The 17,254-nt window shown below is 54.3% G+C and overlaps 2 protein-coding genes, 1 non-coding gene and 1 pseudogene across 3 annotated transcripts; 2 read left to right on the top strand and 2 right to left on the bottom strand.

The window, feature by feature from the left end:
- Nucleotides 1-1,271: 1,271 nt before the first annotated feature.
- On the top strand, nt 1,272-2,383 carry LOC110142335 (calcyclin-binding protein pseudogene; annotated as a pseudogene).
- A 6,321-nt stretch (nt 2,384-8,704) lies between these two features.
- Nucleotides 8,705-14,650, top strand: LOC139033531 (RNA-binding Raly-like protein). Its single transcript, XM_070462838.1, has 6 exons — nt 8,705-9,167; nt 12,503-12,553; nt 12,630-12,772; nt 12,886-12,999; nt 13,314-13,456; nt 14,152-14,650. The coding sequence occupies exons 1-6, from the start codon at nt 9,097-9,099 to the stop codon at nt 14,188-14,190; spliced, it is 561 nt and encodes a 186-aa protein (XP_070318939.1). The 5' UTR covers nt 8,705-9,096; the 3' UTR covers nt 14,191-14,650.
- Nucleotides 11,269-11,339, bottom strand: TRNAG-GCC (transfer RNA glycine (anticodon GCC)). Its single transcript has one exon. It is a non-coding gene; the product is annotated as a tRNA-Gly (tRNA).
- Nucleotides 14,651-15,065: 415 nt separating the features above from the next.
- Nucleotides 15,066-16,396, bottom strand: EXOSC6 (exosome component 6). Its single transcript, XM_020901471.2, has one exon. The coding sequence runs from the start codon at nt 16,318-16,320 to the stop codon at nt 15,502-15,504; it is 819 nt and encodes a 272-aa protein (XP_020757130.2). The 5' UTR covers nt 16,321-16,396; the 3' UTR covers nt 15,066-15,501.
- Nucleotides 16,397-17,254: the final 858 nt, after the last annotated feature.

The raw sequence follows: 17,254 nt of genomic DNA, 5'->3' as shown, positions 1-17,254 counted from the left end.
GGTTTTAAGTGACTATCAGAGTGAACAGCTAGAACCATCCCAGACACTCATGGTAGCCCCAGTTCACTTCAATTCAGTCCCTCAGTCGTGTCCGACTCTGCGACCTCATGGACTGCAGCATGCCAGGCCTCCCTGTCCATCACCAACTCCCAGAGTTTACTCAAACTCATGTCCATTGAGTCGGTGATGCCATCCAACCATCTCATCCTCTGTCGTCCCCTTCTCCTCCTGCCTTCAATCTTTCCCAGCATCAGGGTCTTTTCAAATGAGTCAGTTCTTCGCATCAGGTGGCCAAAGTACTGGAGTTTCAGCTTCAACATCAGTCCTTCCAATGAACATTCAGGACTGATCTCCTTTAGGATGGACTGGTTGGATCTCCTTGCAGTCCAAGGGACTCTCAAGAGTCTTCTTCAACACCACAGTTCAAAAGCATCAATTCTGGAGAAGGAAATGGCAACCCACTCCAATACTCTTGCCTGGAAAATTCCACGGACGGAGGAGCCTGGTAGGCTATAGTCCATGGGGTCGCAAAGAGTTGGACACGACTGAGCGACTTAAAGCCAGATTAGTCAGCTCCTCTTAGAATTCATGTATTAAAAAAATATTAATCAGAGATTGTAAAATTAGTTTGTGCCCCGAACCCAGACTACAGACATCTTTTGTTTGGCCCATGTAGCAATTAAAACAATGAGAAATTTTATATAAAAAGTAAAACCATCAAATTATCCAGAAAATATCTACTGAGCTTGGCAGTTACAGGGTCATGAATGGTCCTGTCATGAAAACTGTGAGGCCTGGGATCTTAGTCCCCCCTACCAGGGACTGAACCTGCACCCACTGCATTGGAAGGCAAAGTCTTAACTGCTGTACCACTAGGGAAGTCCAGAATAAAATCTTTTGAAAGTTTAATTGCAAAGATACAAAGTTCTTCACTTTTTTCCCCTTGATTTGGGAATCTGATGTACCCAATAACTCCTGATGGAAGCAGTGCAAGGAGTCAGTTTTCTTCTACATCGTACATGGAAGGACAATTATAGGATACAACTGGAGAGAAGCAGCATTGAATTTCTGTTAAAAATGGGAAATTCTAAGGTGTTTTTAAGCGCGGGCAGAAAAGGAAGACAGAAACAGCTATGTGATGATCTGGAGGAAAACCATTCCAGACTGAAAGAAAGCACAGAGCACAGACCTGGAGACGAGCTGAATTTGATGTGCTCATCAGACATCCAAGCAGAGGCAGATCCTGGAGCTCAGAGGAGTGGTGGAACTGAGCAGAGGTTTTCGAGTCACTGCTCCAGAAAGATCTAGAAGAGGTGAAGGTACTGCTGGAAAAAGCCACTAGGAAAAGAGTACGTGATGCCCTGACAGCTGAAAAATCCAAGATTGAGACAGAAATGAAGAATAAGATGCAGCAGAAATCACAGAGGAAAGCAGAACTTACAGAAAACGAGAAGCCAGCCGCTGTCGTTGCTCCTATTACAACAGGATAAACAGTGAAAATCAGTAATTACGGATGGGACCACTCAGATAAGTTTGTGAAAATCTACATTACCTTACCTGGAGTTCATCAAGTGCCTGCTGAGAGTGTGCAGGTGAATTTCACAGAGAGGTCATTTGATCTTTTGGTAAAGAACCTAAATGGAAAGAGTTACTCCATGATTGTGAACAATCTCTTGAAACCCATCTCTGTGGAAGGCAGTTCAAAAAAGGTCAAGACAGATACAGTTCTTATCTTATGTAGAAAGAAAGCAGAAAACACACAGTGGGACTACCTGACTCAGGTTGAAAAAGAATGCAAAGAGAAAGGAAAGCCCTCCTAAGACACTGAAACAGATCCTAGTGAGGGATTAATGAATGTTCTAAAGAAAATTTATGAAGATGGAGATGATGATATGAAGCGAACCATTAATAAAGCCTGGGTGGAATCAAGAGAAAAGCAAGCCAAAGGAGATACAGACTTCTGAGACTTTAAAGTCTTTTTGGGAACTGTGATGTGGAAAGATAATGTTTCCAATAAGGAAATGTTGCTAAGCTGCACAAATCTGACATATAACTACTTACACAGCCTTCTTCTAAGTAAAGGCAACGAATTCCCCACTCCCTGCTGGAGGATTTATTTAAATAAAATTCGCTTATTAAACACTTCCTCCACCGATGGTTTCTTTAGTAACCAGGTCATTTTATTCAAGAAGAGTAACATATTCTGGTGTGAAATGTAAAAAAGCAAGTCTTGCCTAATGAAAATGCCACATTGTGTGTATTATTGTTCAGCTAAGAGGTAGAAAACAAAGTTCGTGCTTGCCTTTCAGTTCCTGACATCAACTCCCACCAGTGTAAGAATAAGTAAAAATAAAGCCTGAATTTTTACATAAAAAACAAAAAAGCATCAATTCTTCGGCACTCAGCTTTCTTTATAGTCCAACTCTCACATCCATACATGACTACTGAAAAAACCATAGCTTTGACTAGATGGACCTTTGTTGGCAAAGTAATGTCTCTGCTTTTTAATATGCTGTCTAGGTTGGTCATAGCTTTTCTTCCAAGGAGCAAGCGTCTTTTAATTTCATGGCTGCAGTCACCATCTGTAGTGATTTTGGAGCCCAAAAATATATAAAGTCTCTCACTGTTTCCATTGTTTCCCCATCTATTTGCCATGAAGTGATGGGACTGGATGCCATGATCTTAGTTTTTTTAATGTTGAGTTTTAAGCCAACTTTTTCACTCTTCTCTTTCACTTTCATCAAGAGGCTCTTTAGTTCTTTGCTTTCTGCCACAGAACCCTAAATAACTGTGTTCCACTTCATTTAACATTATTTTCCTCCTTCCCCACTCTGAACTTTCGGAATCCATTCCCAGATCATCTTGCAGGTTTTGCCAAAATAAATTAGCAAAATCTCATGGTTCTTTTGGTGTTTCAATATCCTCCTCCCAGATTTCATGTCACTGGTTCCCGGGGGCCTGCGGAGATCTGCCTTGTTATTTAAGTCTGGAGAACATGAGGGGTGATAGGGCAGGACATGCAGGGGTCTCCTTCAGAGTGTATTATTTAAGGAAATGCTAGCTGCTGGCCTGGTTGCACGCGTGCAAAGGGGGAGAGAACCCAGGCTGCGCAGGGCCCCTGCCACCCATAGCACACGGCTCTCCACTCACCCGGGGCGCTGGCATTCAGGGGGTCTGCTCGGGAAGCAGGAGGGTGGGTGGTCACTTGGAGGATGCCAAGGGTCGGTGCAGGAAGCGGTGCACCCCGTCTTCCGTTGCCACTGGCCACACCTCAGCCACACAGCACACAAAGGGTGGGTACGTCCACCTAGACGTGCGCCCAGGAGGAAAGGGATCCGGGCCCACTAGCAAAGAGCTAGTGAATTTCTGCTCCCCGGACCTTCAGAATGACCAAGAAGAGCCCTTTTGGCTGGCAGGGGAGCCTCTGCAGGGATGGGGTCCTGAGCCCCCCACACCCTCCTGCCGGGCCGATTCTAATCGTTCAGCTCTTCACTCTCCGTCTTCCCTGGTTAGAGACACAGAGAGGATGTGAAGCCTCCTGATCGCATCATTTGTGCTGTTGTTCGGTCGCTCAGCCGTATCCAACTCTTTTGCAACTCCCTGGACTGTAGCCCGCCAGGCTCCTCTGTCCATGCGATTTCCCAGGCAAGAATACTGGAATGGGTTGCCACTTCCTTCTCCAGGGATCTTCCCGACCCAGGGATCGAACCCGAGTCTCCTGCGTTGGCAGGCAGATCCTTTACCATTGAACCACAAGGGAAGTCTGGTGTCATTTTACAGCCATTGATTAGGCCTTAAGTTTGGGTTGTAACTCTCTGAACCTTGCCACGTAAAGGTTTAAAAATTCCCTGATTTTCTAACCATGTCTTGAGCCCAGAAACCTTGAGCCTCTAGAGCCAGGCCTAGAGCTCATGTTTCTTTCCTGTAAGCTGTTGGTGCTGCTAGCTCAGCAACCTGCCCAACAGCCTCTGATTTCAGACTAATCTTTATGTGCTTCTACGGCAAGAGGCACCAGGTCCTGAGAGCCGGTCCCAGCTGGGCGCTTTGTTCTGGGCACCACAAGATTAGCTGTCTTGCCATGGCATGCCGTGGGTGGCTAGTGTCCTGTCCCCTAATGCTGGCTGGATTGTCACTGGCCTCTGGCCGCTTGCCAGCCTTACATCACCCGCATTTCCCACAGCGTTTCTGGTTCCATCCACTTCTGGTCCTATTTTTGTTATCAACCAAGATTCTTACCTCTAAGTAAGAGAAACTGAGTATGGTGACTCTAAGCAGAAATGGAATTTGTCCAGGATACTGGTTAGTTCCCAGGAGTTCTGGAAGGTTGGAGGGTCAGATCTGGAAGAGATGCCCTGCCTCTGCTGGGCACAGCACAACGGGCACCATCACCCAGGGGTGGACGTGCCACCTCCTTTGAAATCTGGGGGTAGCTGCGGCCGCTGCTGCCACCAATTGCTAAGATGGGCTTCTCCCACTGGCAGGTTTAACTTAGAGTTGGGCAGGTGGGTCTGATCGGAGCGGCCAGGTCATGTGTCCAGGCCCTCGCTGCAAGGTTAGGAAAGGGAGGCAAAAAGGGTCGTTTTCAGCTTCTTTCGCAGCAGGCAGGCTCTGTCTTAAAGCTTGAGGACACTTCTAACACAGGAAGGGGTCTTCGATGTGGGACAACAGAGAGAAAGACTCGGGTCCACGGCAAGAGGCCACCTGATGCCTGGCACGCTGGCCTGCAGCACTGGCCTTGTTACCCCGCGCTCTAACCAGCGGCCTCTCTAGCCTTTGGATTCTGTGCAGGGTAAGGTGGGTAACAGGGCATCCCTGCGCAGAGGCAGTGAGGCCTGGAGGTGCTGACAGAATAGGGCTATGCTTGTAGCCGAGCCCATCAGTAAGGGTCTTTCAGTAAGTCCTCCAACTTCTTGGAACACACAGTGGTTTCAAGGCAGAGGACTGAGATCTCATTACTCCTCTCAAGCTGCTCTCCATGTGACCCTGGGCACATTCCGAGCCTTTCTGTAAGGTGGGGAGCATCAGGACATCCTTGGTGGTCCAGTAGCTAAGACTTCACCTTCCAATGCAGGGGGTACAGGTTCAATCCCCGGCTGGTGAACTAAAGATCCCACATGCCACAGAGCAACTAAGGCCAAAGTTCCCTTCAGATCTAAAATTAAATGAAAAAAAAAAAAAAAAGGATGGGGCGCATGTACCTTGCAAAGTTGTTATGAGGATTAAACAAGATGATGGATGTAAAGTTTGTAGCACAATGCCTGGCAAATAGCTGGAATTCAATCATTGTTGGCTGCCGGTTACAACTGTAATATGGGGATGATACGATCATCCTTCCCTCTCTTCCTGGGAGCTCTGTGAAAACAATGGACTATTCGGCACATCCGTGAACTCGGGGCGGGGGTTGGGGGGGATGTGTCTGGGAATCAGTGTGGGAACTCTGGGGACAGCTGTTCCGTATGGCCGCCTCCGTCAGCTGCTCTGCTCTGCTCTTACTCTCGCCCCTTCCGTCTGCTTGGCCTCTGTTACAGCCTTCTCCTTTCCTCCCATCTGACTGCCAGCCTCCCCATCCTTGCATCATCATTACAACCCCCATTCATTAACTGTCCTACCCACATTCTGGGTGCTCAGGCTTTTCACAACCGGGGGGAATGCAAGCAGGTGTCCCTTAGGAAATCGCCCTGGTAGTCTTTGTAAGAGGTGAACACGGAGCAAAGACCTCTCCCCTATTTCCTGGTTCTTGGCCCCTACGGTTATGAATCACTACACTGTCACGTACCTTACATTATACATCAACTATATTTCAGTTTTTAAACTTTTTAATAATGAAAAATAACAAGAACGTTTCTGGTGGTCCAGTGGTTAAGAATCTGCCCTGTGATGCAGGGGATGCAGGTTCAACCCCTGGTCTGGGAAGATTCCACAAGCCTTGGGGCAATGAAGCTCTTGTGCCACAACTACTGAAGCCTGTGCGGTCTAAAGTCTTTGCTCTGCAAGAAGAGAAGCCAGCACACCACAGTGAAGAGTAGCGCCCCCACCCCACCCCTCCCCGCTCTCTACCAACTGGAGAAAGCCCGCCCAGCAGCAGTGAAGACGCAGCACAGTCAAAGATAAATAAAACTTACAGCTTTTCTGAATAAGGTCTGATCAAGACAGAACACAGAATCTTACTGTTTCTTAGGCAGAGTACATTTAAGGCAAAGAAACTTTGTCTTCTTAACAGAGAGGAAAAATCAAATTCTAATTTTGCACCTGTGTACTTTTGATGTTAAAACTCTTTTTAGGGACTTCCTTGGTAGTTCAGTGGCTGAGACTCCACACTCCCAATGCCCGGGGGTCCAGGTTTGATTCCTGGTTAGGGAACTAGATCCCACAGGAAACAACTAAAGATCCTGCATGCTGCAACAAAGATCAAAATCCCATGTGCACAACCGACACCTGGCACTGTGAAATAATAAATAAATATTGAAGACGGCCTGAGCCTGTTTGATTAGCAAACTCAGGCTGAAAAGGTTGCATATTTACTTCCAGTATTGACAGTTCTGATAATATGCCTGTTTTTATTTATACCAACAAACTTAAGCTAGCTTTTACTTATCAACCATTATTCCAGATCACATGAACTGGAAAAAAATTTGAGTTAGTTTCTATATTTCTGAGAGTATACTTGATTTATACATGCTTAATTTTATTTTAAGCCAACTAAATAGCACTCCTTACAAATTAATTTTGGCAACACCATCTGAAGGTAGAAAAATATCACATGCCCGTAACATACGCACATAGACATACATAAGATGCAGGCAGACATAAAGATCTTATAGCTTCTGTTTTTAAAAATTTTAGCCATGTATCAGGTATAAAACTCTAATCCAAATTATTTTTTCTGGCAGATGGAATAAATTAAAGTTACCTGATCAGATGATCAGTTTTTCATTAAAGATTTTTTTTATTCACCTGCAGTAAGAATCCTTTTTTTAAATTTTTTTTATCTTTTAGAAACTTCTGCATACCAGTTGAAGAATGAATTTAGTTGTCTCTGAAAGGTTTGGAATTCTCACTTTTATGGGTGCCCCTTTGAGAAATGGAAGTATTTTTGTGACCCCATGGACTGGGGCCCACCAGGATCCTCTGTCCATAGTATTTTCCAGGCAAGAACAGAGGAGTGGGTTGCCATTCCCTTCTACAGGGAATCTTCCCAACCCAGGGATTGAACCTAGGTCTCCTGCATCATGGGCAGACACTTCACCATCTGAGCCACCAGGCTGGTACATAAGCAGTTCCTTTCAGGTGGACTTATCTAAAGCAGTGTTTACCCAGGATGGCGATTATAACTCTAAATTTTCTAAAAGTTCACCTATTTTTCCAGAAAGGCATAGGTGCTTGTCCAAAAACTAGGTGAAGCTATCTTGCCTTTGGATTCCCTAAACTGTCTTAATTATGAGCAGCTCTGTTTTCCAACAGCTGTTTTAAAACATTAGGAATCACATATTCTCCCTGCTTTTGAACAGGAAGGGTAACTTACCAGGGAATCCAGTCCAGTGGTTAGGACTCCATGTTTTCACTGCCAAGGGCCCGGGTTCAAGCCTTAAGATTCCACAAGCTGCATGGAGCAGCCAAAAAAAAAAAAAAAAAAGCAGGAGATATTAATAAAATCCTCAAGAGGTTAATGTCCTCCTTTGTCAAAAATAGTTCTTTATCTTCTTACTTCCTGCTGGTTATACAGGCTGCAATGAATGCTACATGTGTGCAAGCTCCCTCTTCAGAGTTTCCCAAGTCCATTTTGAAAAATGAGATTTGCTTTACCTATTTTCAAAGTGCTCAGGCATTGTTGCCCTAGATGGTGAACACGGGTGTGTTTCTCTGGACACTGTGAATATGAAAGTCAAAGAAAAGACATGGAAAGCCAGATGACATGGAAGCACAGCTGTTTTCTTAGTGCCTAGGTGTGTGTTTAATGTGTTATTGAGTGGATAAGTCAGGATCGCGAATGGGAGAGAAGGACTGAGGTGGGGGTACAGAATCACCAACTTCCTCCCCACTCGATCAGGATTGTCAGCACCTGTTGCTGGTCGTCCTGCTCCTCTCCGTGAGCAGGCAGGTGCTGGATAAATGCTCTTGGTGACTGGGTTGCAGGAAGTCTTGTGAACAGAAAAAGAAGGCTCACATTTGATACTGTCTTGGTAGCTAAAAGTGGGCCATGGATGATGATTACAGATTCAGGAGGAAATGGGGTGGGCTCAGGGAGGGGCCTCAAAGTCACAGGTGAAACTCCGGGATCCCATCCAAACCTACAAACAAAAGCTGGAACTGATTTAATGGCGTTCCATTCATTAATTCAGCAGATACCAACTGAGCACTTACCAGGTGGCCAGGCCCCAGGTGAGCTGTGAGAATACAGCAATGAGCAGATTCCTCTCTGTCTGCCACGAGCATGGAGCTCTGTGCTCAAACGGTGGGAGTGAAGGGGCCCAAAAGGAGACCCCCTGTCTTGACTGCTGCGCAGACTGCCTGGCTTGCTGCTCAGCCCTGCTCTAAACCGGTTCAGCGGACTCTCTGACTCCCCCGCCACCAAGAGAGAGGGCAGCGGGCTGTCCCTGTCAGCAGCCAGCCCGGGAGCCTGGCCCAGAGGCAGCTGCTGGTGGGCGGGCGGCAGGCGCACTGCAGAGCTAACCCGGCCAGGGCTGGGGTCCCTTGGGGGTCAGGACACCCCCCTCCTGGGGTGACGGTCCCGCCCCAGGCCCCAGGGGCTGGGCGATGGGGCTGTTCCCATGCTCAGTTTGGGGGAACGGCAGAGCGGCCTCCCCACCCCTGGGGGTTCTTTTGCCTTGAAGTGAGTCAAAGGGACACTGTCTCAGCACCGGGTCCCCTGAGAGTGGGGCCGGTCCCTCTGGAGCGGGAGCCCAGCCCTGGACAGCTGGGCCGGGTCCGCGGGCCAGGCGCGCTGCCCACAGACTGGGCACAGGTCCCGCTGCACGGCCTCCCCTCGGGGCGGCGGGGCGGAGAGGGCCGGCCCGGAGCGGGCCCGTGCGCTGGGCGTCCCCCTCCTGCGCCCCGGTCCCCCAGCTCTGCCCCTGCGGCTCTCTCTCCAGATCGGACATGGCTCGGGAGCCCAGGCCCAGCGCTGCCCAGCGGGGCCGGAAGAAGCCATGGGGCACAGCCGTCTCCCGGTGAGTCTGACCGCAGCTTGTCTGGGGCCCTGGGCTCCCCAGGACAGAAGCAGCACCCCAGGAGGCTCGCTCAGTATGCCCCCGCTAGCCAGCCAGGTCGCCTGTCCTGTTCACCGTGGCCCCGGAGGAGGCCGGGCTCCCTCAGCCCCAGGTTTTGTCTGTAAACTGGGGGTCGGGGGGGGTCGATCCAGCTCACTCCAAGGCCACTTCTAGCTGACATAACCCTGCACCCATCCTGCTGGGGGTGCCGTCTCCCCTAGCCTGGACCTGGAGGTTGTGGTCCTCGGAGCGGAACCTCTCCTGCGAGGTGCTCGGGAGCTGTTTCTGGGTGTAGATGTTTGGGAAGTAGAAAATGAGAACCTTTCTGGATGAAATCATCTCTCTAGCTTGGGAAGCCTCAAGGAATTTTAAAGGAACCTTTAAACGTTTTCAGAAAGGCGCTCAGCAACCTCTGCCAGCCACCGTGCACTTTCACAGGTGATGAGGAGGGCGTGTGGGAAGCAGTGGGCCCCTGGTCCCCTCCGCGGGCGTCTGCGAACACGGTGGCTTCTGCCTCGCCGGAAGGGGGGGCAGGAGGCACTCAGGCAGGTGGTTGCTGTGAGGTACAGTGCTGTGTAAACACTTGGTACCGAAGGTTCTGGTTTCTTTTCGGTCTCATCTCCCTGGACGCAGGATGGCAGGGCTGGGTGGGGGCCACTGTGAGAAGCTTCTGCACCTCCAGGCTGCCCTCGAGGGCGATTAGGCCAAACCTCTCCCTGTCTGTGGCAGCCTGAGGCTCTGGTTTACCTTTGCGGGGGAGACTGCTTTTTTCTCTGCATTTGTTTGGGGATGAGTAGTAGATGCGTACTCATAGGTAACAGATTTTTTTTGTTGTTGTTAATTTATTTTACTTGGAGGCTAATCACTTTACTATTGTGGTGGTTTCTGCCATACACTGACATGAATCAGCCACGGGTGTACCTGTGTCCCCATCCTGAACCCCCTTCCCACCTCCCTCCCCACCCCATCCCTCTGGGTCGTCCCAGAGTGTTGGCTTTGAGTGCCCTGCTTCATGCATCGAACTTGGACTGGTCACCTATTTCACATATGGTAATACACAGGTAACACAGATTTTTAAACTTGGGTTTCTTCAGTGACGCAGAACTGCATATACGGTGTGTGGTTTGCCTCCCATCTCATGTGGGAGACTCATCTGGAGGTTGATAGGGTTTTGCAAATGTCCGTCTAATAGGATGTAACTGGCCCCTTCCCACAGTTCTCCGCCCTGTTTTTCCACGTGGCCACTTTGAAGCTGGGCTAACCCTCCTCCAGCTCCAGTTGCCTTCTTCTGACTTCATGGCCTCCCAGCCCCTCGCCCAGCAGGCTCGGCCTCCGCCCTGTAGGTGCCTGTGGAGGAAGACAGGAGCGCTGGGAGCAACGCCAGCTCTCCTGCAGGAGTGCAGACTTCACTCAGTGGTGCCAGGCACTCAAGGCCTGGGGCCCACGTGTCTCCAGTGGGGAGAATGAAGCCCTTGGTGGGGTGCGGTCAGGCAGCAGACTGTGGGAAAACATCCCAAAGCGGGGTGGGGTCCTGGCGGCCCCCGAGGTGCTGGATGCCTTCTCTGCGAGAACTGGTCAAGTCCAAGTCATGTGCCTTGGGTCTCAACACGGCATCTGTCAACTTAGAGGGAAAGGTTTGTGGCAGAAGTGTTGCCCCATGTTCCCTGGCCTTTGGCCCTGAGGTCTGATCTCTGCCGTCGGCACCATTCCGACGATGCATTTTATTTCTCTTTTTATGGGAAGTGGAAGCCTACAGACTGTAATCATTAGCCCAGACCAGGGGACAGAAGGGGCTGTGGACCCCAGGAGGGGCAAGGCTACAAACCCTAGTGGAAACTAGGGGCGTGGGGGCGGTGGGGGGCAGAGCAGGGATGACCCCAGGCCCTCGACCTGCAGCAAGCTGCAGCCTAACCTCTAACCCCCAAACTCAACTCTCTCTGTCTCAACTCCTGTAGCTCGCAAGTTTGTACTCAACAGTCAGTGAATCACTGTTACTTAGTCATTTTTAGGTATTTTAGAAAGTGATTTTAAGGGGGGGAAAAAAAGAAAACAACTAGCTTTCTGCATTGGCCGGGAATCGAACCCGGGTCTCCCGCGTGGGAGGCGAGAATTCTACCACTGAACCACCAATGCCTCGGTGAAATCTGCCCTTGGCTAGCTCGGTAGTCGTCTTTCAGCCAGCCCGGCTCCCCTCCCCTACGTTCTGGAGCGGAGTTGCATCCCAGTCGAGGGCCCGCACCAGCAAGGAGGTTCCCCGAGGGGCCGCGCTTGGCTGAGACCCGAAACTCCGAGTTCTGTCCTGGCCCCCGTGGCGCCGGAAGCGGGGCACCCCGCCCTGCCGCCCCCTTCTCCCCTTTCTCCCAGGAAGGGCCTCCCACCCCCGGGATCAGCAGCGTCCCGAGGCTCCCGGGCCGCCCACCCGGACTTCCTGAGGCCAGAAGGCAAAGCGGGGGCGGCCGGAAACCTCATCCACAGGCCTGGGGGCATCGCGATGAAGGCGAAGGTCTCCCTCCGAATGTCCCCTGAATGCCCCGGGGCTCCCACCGATCTCTCCCCTCGTTCCTGGGCGCAGGGCCCCAGAAGGTTATTTCAGAAACTTCCTTGAACCTGGCTCACAGCCCCCTGCTCCCCACCCCAGCGCCCCTCTTGCTCCAACGGAAACCTCAAGCTGCCCTGAAGTTCAGGGGTGTTAGCCCCTGGGGACCTTCCTGCCCAGGCTGGGCCCAGCCCCACCTCAGGGCCCACCTCCAGTCCCCTCCCAGGCACCGGTTCCCTGGGTGGGGGGTGGGGCACGGCGCATGACCGCGGGTCTCACCGGGCCTGGACCGCAGCTAAGGCGGCCGGGCCTCGGCGCTCACCCTGCCAGTCTGGCCCCGCATCCCAGCCATTCCCACACAGGAGTAAAGGCTCTTGTAGTCCCTCCACAGCTTTGGGCCCTGACTTAACTCTTCCCTTTCATCCTTTGCCAGACTAAGAGCCAGACTAAGACCAGCAGTGCCTGGGTCAGCCAGAGGAGCCCGCGGAGGGCCCAGATCTGGCTGGCCAGAGGCCTGCGGGCAGTTGCCCCTCCTGCCACTGGGAGCCACCTGCAAGGTGCCCCGTTCAGACCCCAGCGACAGGGAAGCTGGTTTGCTGTGGTCTCCCAAAGTGACCTTGGTCAAGTGCCTAAGAGGCTCTTTTGGTGAAGAACCCTGGGATTCTAAGGAAAAGCTGCAAACCTGTTTCCCCAAATTAAACTGGCGTCTAGGCAAGGACTCTGGCCCCGGGCAGTGACCCTCTCCCCGTTTCTATTACAGCAGCAGCTACAGCCTGGATTACCAGCTACACTGGGAAGATGGCGCCTGCAGGTGGGTGGTCCTGCAGGGCGGGCCTCTGGGCGCAGGGGAGGTTGGTGGCCTGACTCCCTCTGTCCTGTCCCCACAGGGTGTACGAACACCAGGGGGTCCCTCCCTTCCTCCACCGTGTGCCTGTCAGGATCCGGAGGGCCCACCTGGGCCCGGGGGCCAAGGGCCGCTTCAGTCCCCACAGGGCCCCCAGGAAGAGCCAGCTGCCCCCCGAGATAAAGCGTGAGTGAGGGGGCACAGTCCTCGCTGGCAGGGTAGTGGGGAGCTGGGAGGCCCTCAGCAGGGAGGTGGGCTTAGAGGTCCCAGCAGCAGCGCCCTCTGCCCCCGCCCCCCAGTCCAGACCGAGGAGCTGCACTGCCTCAGAGCCGAGCTGAGCCACATCAAGGCCCAGGTGGACCGCCTGCTGCAGCGCGTGGAACTCATGGAACAGCGGAGGGACCAGCTTCCAGGTCAGGCCCCCAAGGCCGCACTCCACAGGCGCCAGGTTTTCCCACAGCTGAAGGCACCCGGGGTCCAGCCTCGGGCTCTCCCTGGCCGCAGGGCCCCTCCTCACCCTCCCCGGGTGCACTCCCCCCATTCCTCCCGGGAGTGGCCCCCTCACCCACCCAGGAGCTGTCTGGAGCCAGGGCTGTGTCTTTCAGCCCACCCCATCTTGTCCCCTCCCAGTGCTGAGACCTGAGATCAGTGCTGCACATTGAGTGGCCTCTTTGGGGTTAGCTGGGGCCTTCAGACCTGGCCTCTGACTGGGACTGTCCCTGTCTAGGGACAGAGGTCTGTGAACCGAACAGGGGCTCTGGGAGTCAGGGGTCCTTATGCAGAACCACCGAACCGAGGCAGGAGCCCAGAGGCCCGAGGGCCCTTTTGGAGGCGGATGGCTCCCAGGAGCACACAGACCCGGAGGACGCGGTGAGTGGCCAGGCATCTCCCCCATCCTCACCCTCCTTGTGTTTGGCTTCTTGTTTGTGCAGACCACAGCAGCGGCTGCAGGTAGGCGACTGACCTCTGTCACAGGCAATGTCTGGAAGATAGGGCCCTGTCCTATTTTTTCCCCTCCTAATTCCCTTGCATTGTCCCCAATGGATAATGGAGTCCCCACGGCTCCCCACGGAAGCCGAAGCACACAGACCTTCCTGGGCTGAAAAATCCAAACCTGAATCTGATAATAGCCTTTTGTGCAGCTTCCAAGGGCCCCAGTGTTCCGTATGGTACCATAGCCTCCGCCCCATTGGTAGTCCTGAAGTGGGCCAAGCACCCGCTGTTTTCAGGACCCTCCCAGCAGGACTGGGCTGCTGCAGGGTTAGCAGTAAGGCGCTTCCTTTCTTCTTTGCCCCGCTCTGGCTGCCCCTTGGCCTGTTGGGCCAGGGGACCCTTACTGCTCCCCAAGATGGAATCACATCTAGGAAAACTGGGCTGGGTGGACAAAATGCCATGTGTCTGGTGGTTCTGGGTTCACGAAGAATCTACAGTAGCACTGAGATGCCAGAGCTGCCCGGAAAGGGAGGCGGGGGTTGGAGACTGGGACTTGTTAGCAGACGGTCCCTTCCCAGCCTCATTGCACTTTGGCCCTCTGTGCTAGGGTCCTGCTTCTGCTTCTCCTACAGGTCAAGAATCAGGCATCAGACCAGGAGGGCTGTCAGTAGCAGGCTGGAACCCCTCCAGGCTCAGCAGCTCCAGGCACGGTCCTTTCCTTGAGTGTTTTCTCGAGGGTCTCTTAGTGGCACCCATGCCACCCATCCTGGAGCAAAGGCAATGGAAATGGAGGCATGGCTCAGCCAGAGCAGCCAGGCACCCTCCCCTAGTACTGGTTTTAGCTTCGCCCAGATGGCAGTCTAGGTACTGCAGGGAAGGCGGGCGGCCCGCAGCTGCCCAGCGCCAGCACACCATCTCATGCTGTAAGCGGAGCTGGATGCCCGCCTCCCAGAGCAGCATCAGCTCTCTTCCCCTCTCAAAGCCCCCAGTTCCGTCTGGGTGTCCACAGGCTTACCGTTCTTACCTTGCTTCTTGCTGCTGTGATTCTATGTATTTCAGACCTGCTTTGGAAATACATATAATGTCACTGGGGGCAAATAAAGTTTGTATCTTTCCCCCGGTCAGGGGTTCTTGGTGTGGTCCCCAGGCCTCATTCTGGTCTCTCAGCTGCCTCAAGCCAGCCTTTCCTAGAGCTGAGCAGGCCCCTGAGACACAAGCTTAGGTCACACCAAGCTGGTGCAGGGAGGACCCCGGGCAGCCCTTTTGCCAATTCAGACCTGAGCACAAACCTGCGCAGGGCTCAGGAGCCACACAGGGCGGAGCCCACCCTCGTGGTCAGACAGGCCCCCTCTGCCCTACAGAATGGCCAGACTCCATCTCCAGCATCCAGAAACCCTCACTCCTGGCATTTCAAGTGCCCTCTCGCTGGTGGACCAGCGACACCAGAACACACTAAAGAAAATGCTTGTCCAAGCCCTGAGAACACACTCCCCAGCTCAGAAGAGCCTTACTCATTAAAGTCGGTACCAAAAACAACAGAAGAATGTTTCAGATATAAGCGTTTTTGTTTGGGTTCAGACGTACGTGGAAGGCACAGCCCCCTTGTCCCCGCTCTGAAAAGCAGCCCAGTTATTCAGGAGAGAGTCCCCGGCTGGCCTGCATAGGGTCCATCCCTTGCAGGACAACAGCTCCAGGTTTCCCGATGAGTCCAGCGGAAGTCCTTCCCAACTTAGGAGTCAAGATGCACTGGCAGGTTCCTTCAACTGGGTCGTGGCTGGGAGTCAACTCAATTAGAAAGGTTTCTTTAACGAAGCAGTCTGGAAAGAATCACACCAACACGGCTATTCTGAGCACGCCTCGGCAGATCCTCTCCGATGCTCCCAGTTCTCAGCTCGGCGCACGCCGTCTGCAGGACGGCGCGGGTCCTTGTGGCGGCAGCGGTGGCTCGGTCCTCGGAGTCCATCGTTGCTCGGGTCTCTGGCTCAGAGGGGTGCGCCTGCACCCCTCCGGCGGGCGGCCCGCACCAAGCACTGCTGGAGAACGGGGTAGAGGCGCTGGCAGCCCTCGAGTCCCAGGCGCAAGGCCTCCGCCCAGCTCTCGGTCGGGCCGCCCTCCCCGCTGCCCAGCAGCCCGGCCACCTGGTTGAGCACCGGCATGAGCGCCACGGTGAGGCCGGCGGCGGCGCGCTCCTCCTCCAGCAGCGTGGGGTCCAGCAGCCAGGTGGGCGCGGGCGCCAGCGCGCGGCTCAGGCCGCAGCCCACCACCAGGTCGTACATCTCGACGCCCGCGTCGGCCAGGGCGAGAGCGGCGGCCGTGAGCGCGGCGGCCAGCGCCGAGCCGCCGTCCTCCAGCAGCAGCGCCGACACCTCAAGTTGCGCGCGCGGGTAGCGGCCCAGGCGCACGGCCGGTTCGAGCGCCTCCTGCAGCGCCAGCGCCAGCTCGCGTTCCTCGCCGCCGCCAGGCGGGGCGCGGCGCCGGCGGCCCGAGAAGGGCGCGCGGCGGAAGTCGCAGAGCAGGCGGCCGCGCAGCGCCGCGGGGGCCTCGCCCCCCGCCCCGGCCGGGCCGCCGCCGCGCTCGCCGCCCTCGGCGGGGCGCGGGCCCGACACGGCGCACAGCACCTTGGTGCCGCCCGCCTCCAAGTAGGCCGAACCCTTGGCCTGGCTCAGCAGCCCGGCGCGCGCGTACACCGGCCGCAGCCGCGTCGGGTCGCGGGGGGCCGGCGCCTCGCCCTCGCCGGTCGCGTACAGCTGCGGCGGATGCGACTCCTCGGGCCCGCGAATGCGGCGGTGGTCCCCTGGCATGGCGGCGCTACTGCCGGCCGGCACCGCGCGTCAGCCGCCCCGTGCGCCGGCGCTTCCGCCCGCCCGCCGGGCCGCGCGAGGGTGCGCGGGAGAGCGGCTGGCGCCACACCGCCCCCTGCCGCTCCGGAGGGGGACGGCGCGCGTCGCGGAGCCCCGGGCCGCTGTGAGGACGGCCAGAGCGGGGTGCCTGGGTGGATCAGACGGGCATGCAGAAGTGGCATCTAGGCCGGCCCCGCTGACCTCTAGCCTTCGGGCCAGGGCAAGCCCAGGGCGTGGGTCTTCTTCCTCTCACTTATGAAGCTGTAATTGGTCCTGCACTAGTGACACAACCGTATACATGTTCCCCCGCCGCCTTGCCCAGGAGGTCCCTCTGGTCCTCAGTGCCCTGGCTGGCACAGCTTGTGGAGTGCACGTTTGGAACTCTCTCCCCCGCTGCGGACTGTGTGAGGTCTTTGTCTCCCTCACACTCCACACCTGACTTGTGCTTTTTGCAGCCAGGGCCTCAGCATCCTTCCTGTTTCTCCTCTTCCTCACCCACAGGCCTTGTGACTTGTGGTCTCTGTCTTCGGTCGGCACAGACCTGCTTTTTCTGCTCCAAGTCAGCAGGGCTGAGAATGATTCAGGGCCAGCCTGCTGCACCCAGGGGACTTGAAGTCAGCTAGAGAGGGCACAACTAAGTACCACACACTACAGCTCCCAAACCCAGCTGTCTTCAGACTGGGGTGAATGGACAGAACCAGGTCAGAGTCTCCATCTTCACCGTCCAAGTTAGGTCCTGAAACCTGGAATGACCTGGCAGTCTAGGGTATGGGAGGAGGCAACAGATGTTCCCTAAAAACCTCCTATACCAAAGAATGTCTCTGACCTCACATCCAACCTATACATCAGGAGAGGAAGAGACATATGAGACTTATGAGAATGTTCTCCTCTAAGA

The sequence above is a fragment of the Odocoileus virginianus genome, unplaced genomic scaffold (genome assembly GCF_023699985.2).
Source record: "Odocoileus virginianus isolate 20LAN1187 ecotype Illinois unplaced genomic scaffold, Ovbor_1.2 Unplaced_Scaffold_15, whole genome shotgun sequence".
Classification (NCBI taxonomy): domain Eukaryota; kingdom Metazoa; phylum Chordata; class Mammalia; order Artiodactyla; family Cervidae; genus Odocoileus; species Odocoileus virginianus.
The sequence above is the reverse complement of the archived record's forward strand: the minus strand, read 5'-3'. Positions and strand labels throughout refer to the sequence as shown.

Coding starts and splice junctions, on each gene's coding strand:
- LOC139033531 (XM_070462838.1), top strand. CDS start 9,097: ATGGCTCGGGAGCCCAGGCCCAGCGCTGCCCAGCGGGGCCGGAAGAAG. Junction 12,773..12,885: donor GCTGCCCCCCGAGATAAAGC/GTGAGTGAGGGG, acceptor CCCGCCCCCCAG/TCCAGACCGAGGAGCTGCAC. Junction 13,457..14,151: donor ACACAGACCCGGAGGACGCG/GTGAGTGGCCAG, acceptor CTTCTCCTACAG/GTCAAGAATCAGGCATCAGA.
- EXOSC6 (XM_020901471.2), bottom strand. CDS start 16,320: ATGCCAGGGGACCACCGCCGCATTCGCGGGCCCGAGGAGTCGCATCCG.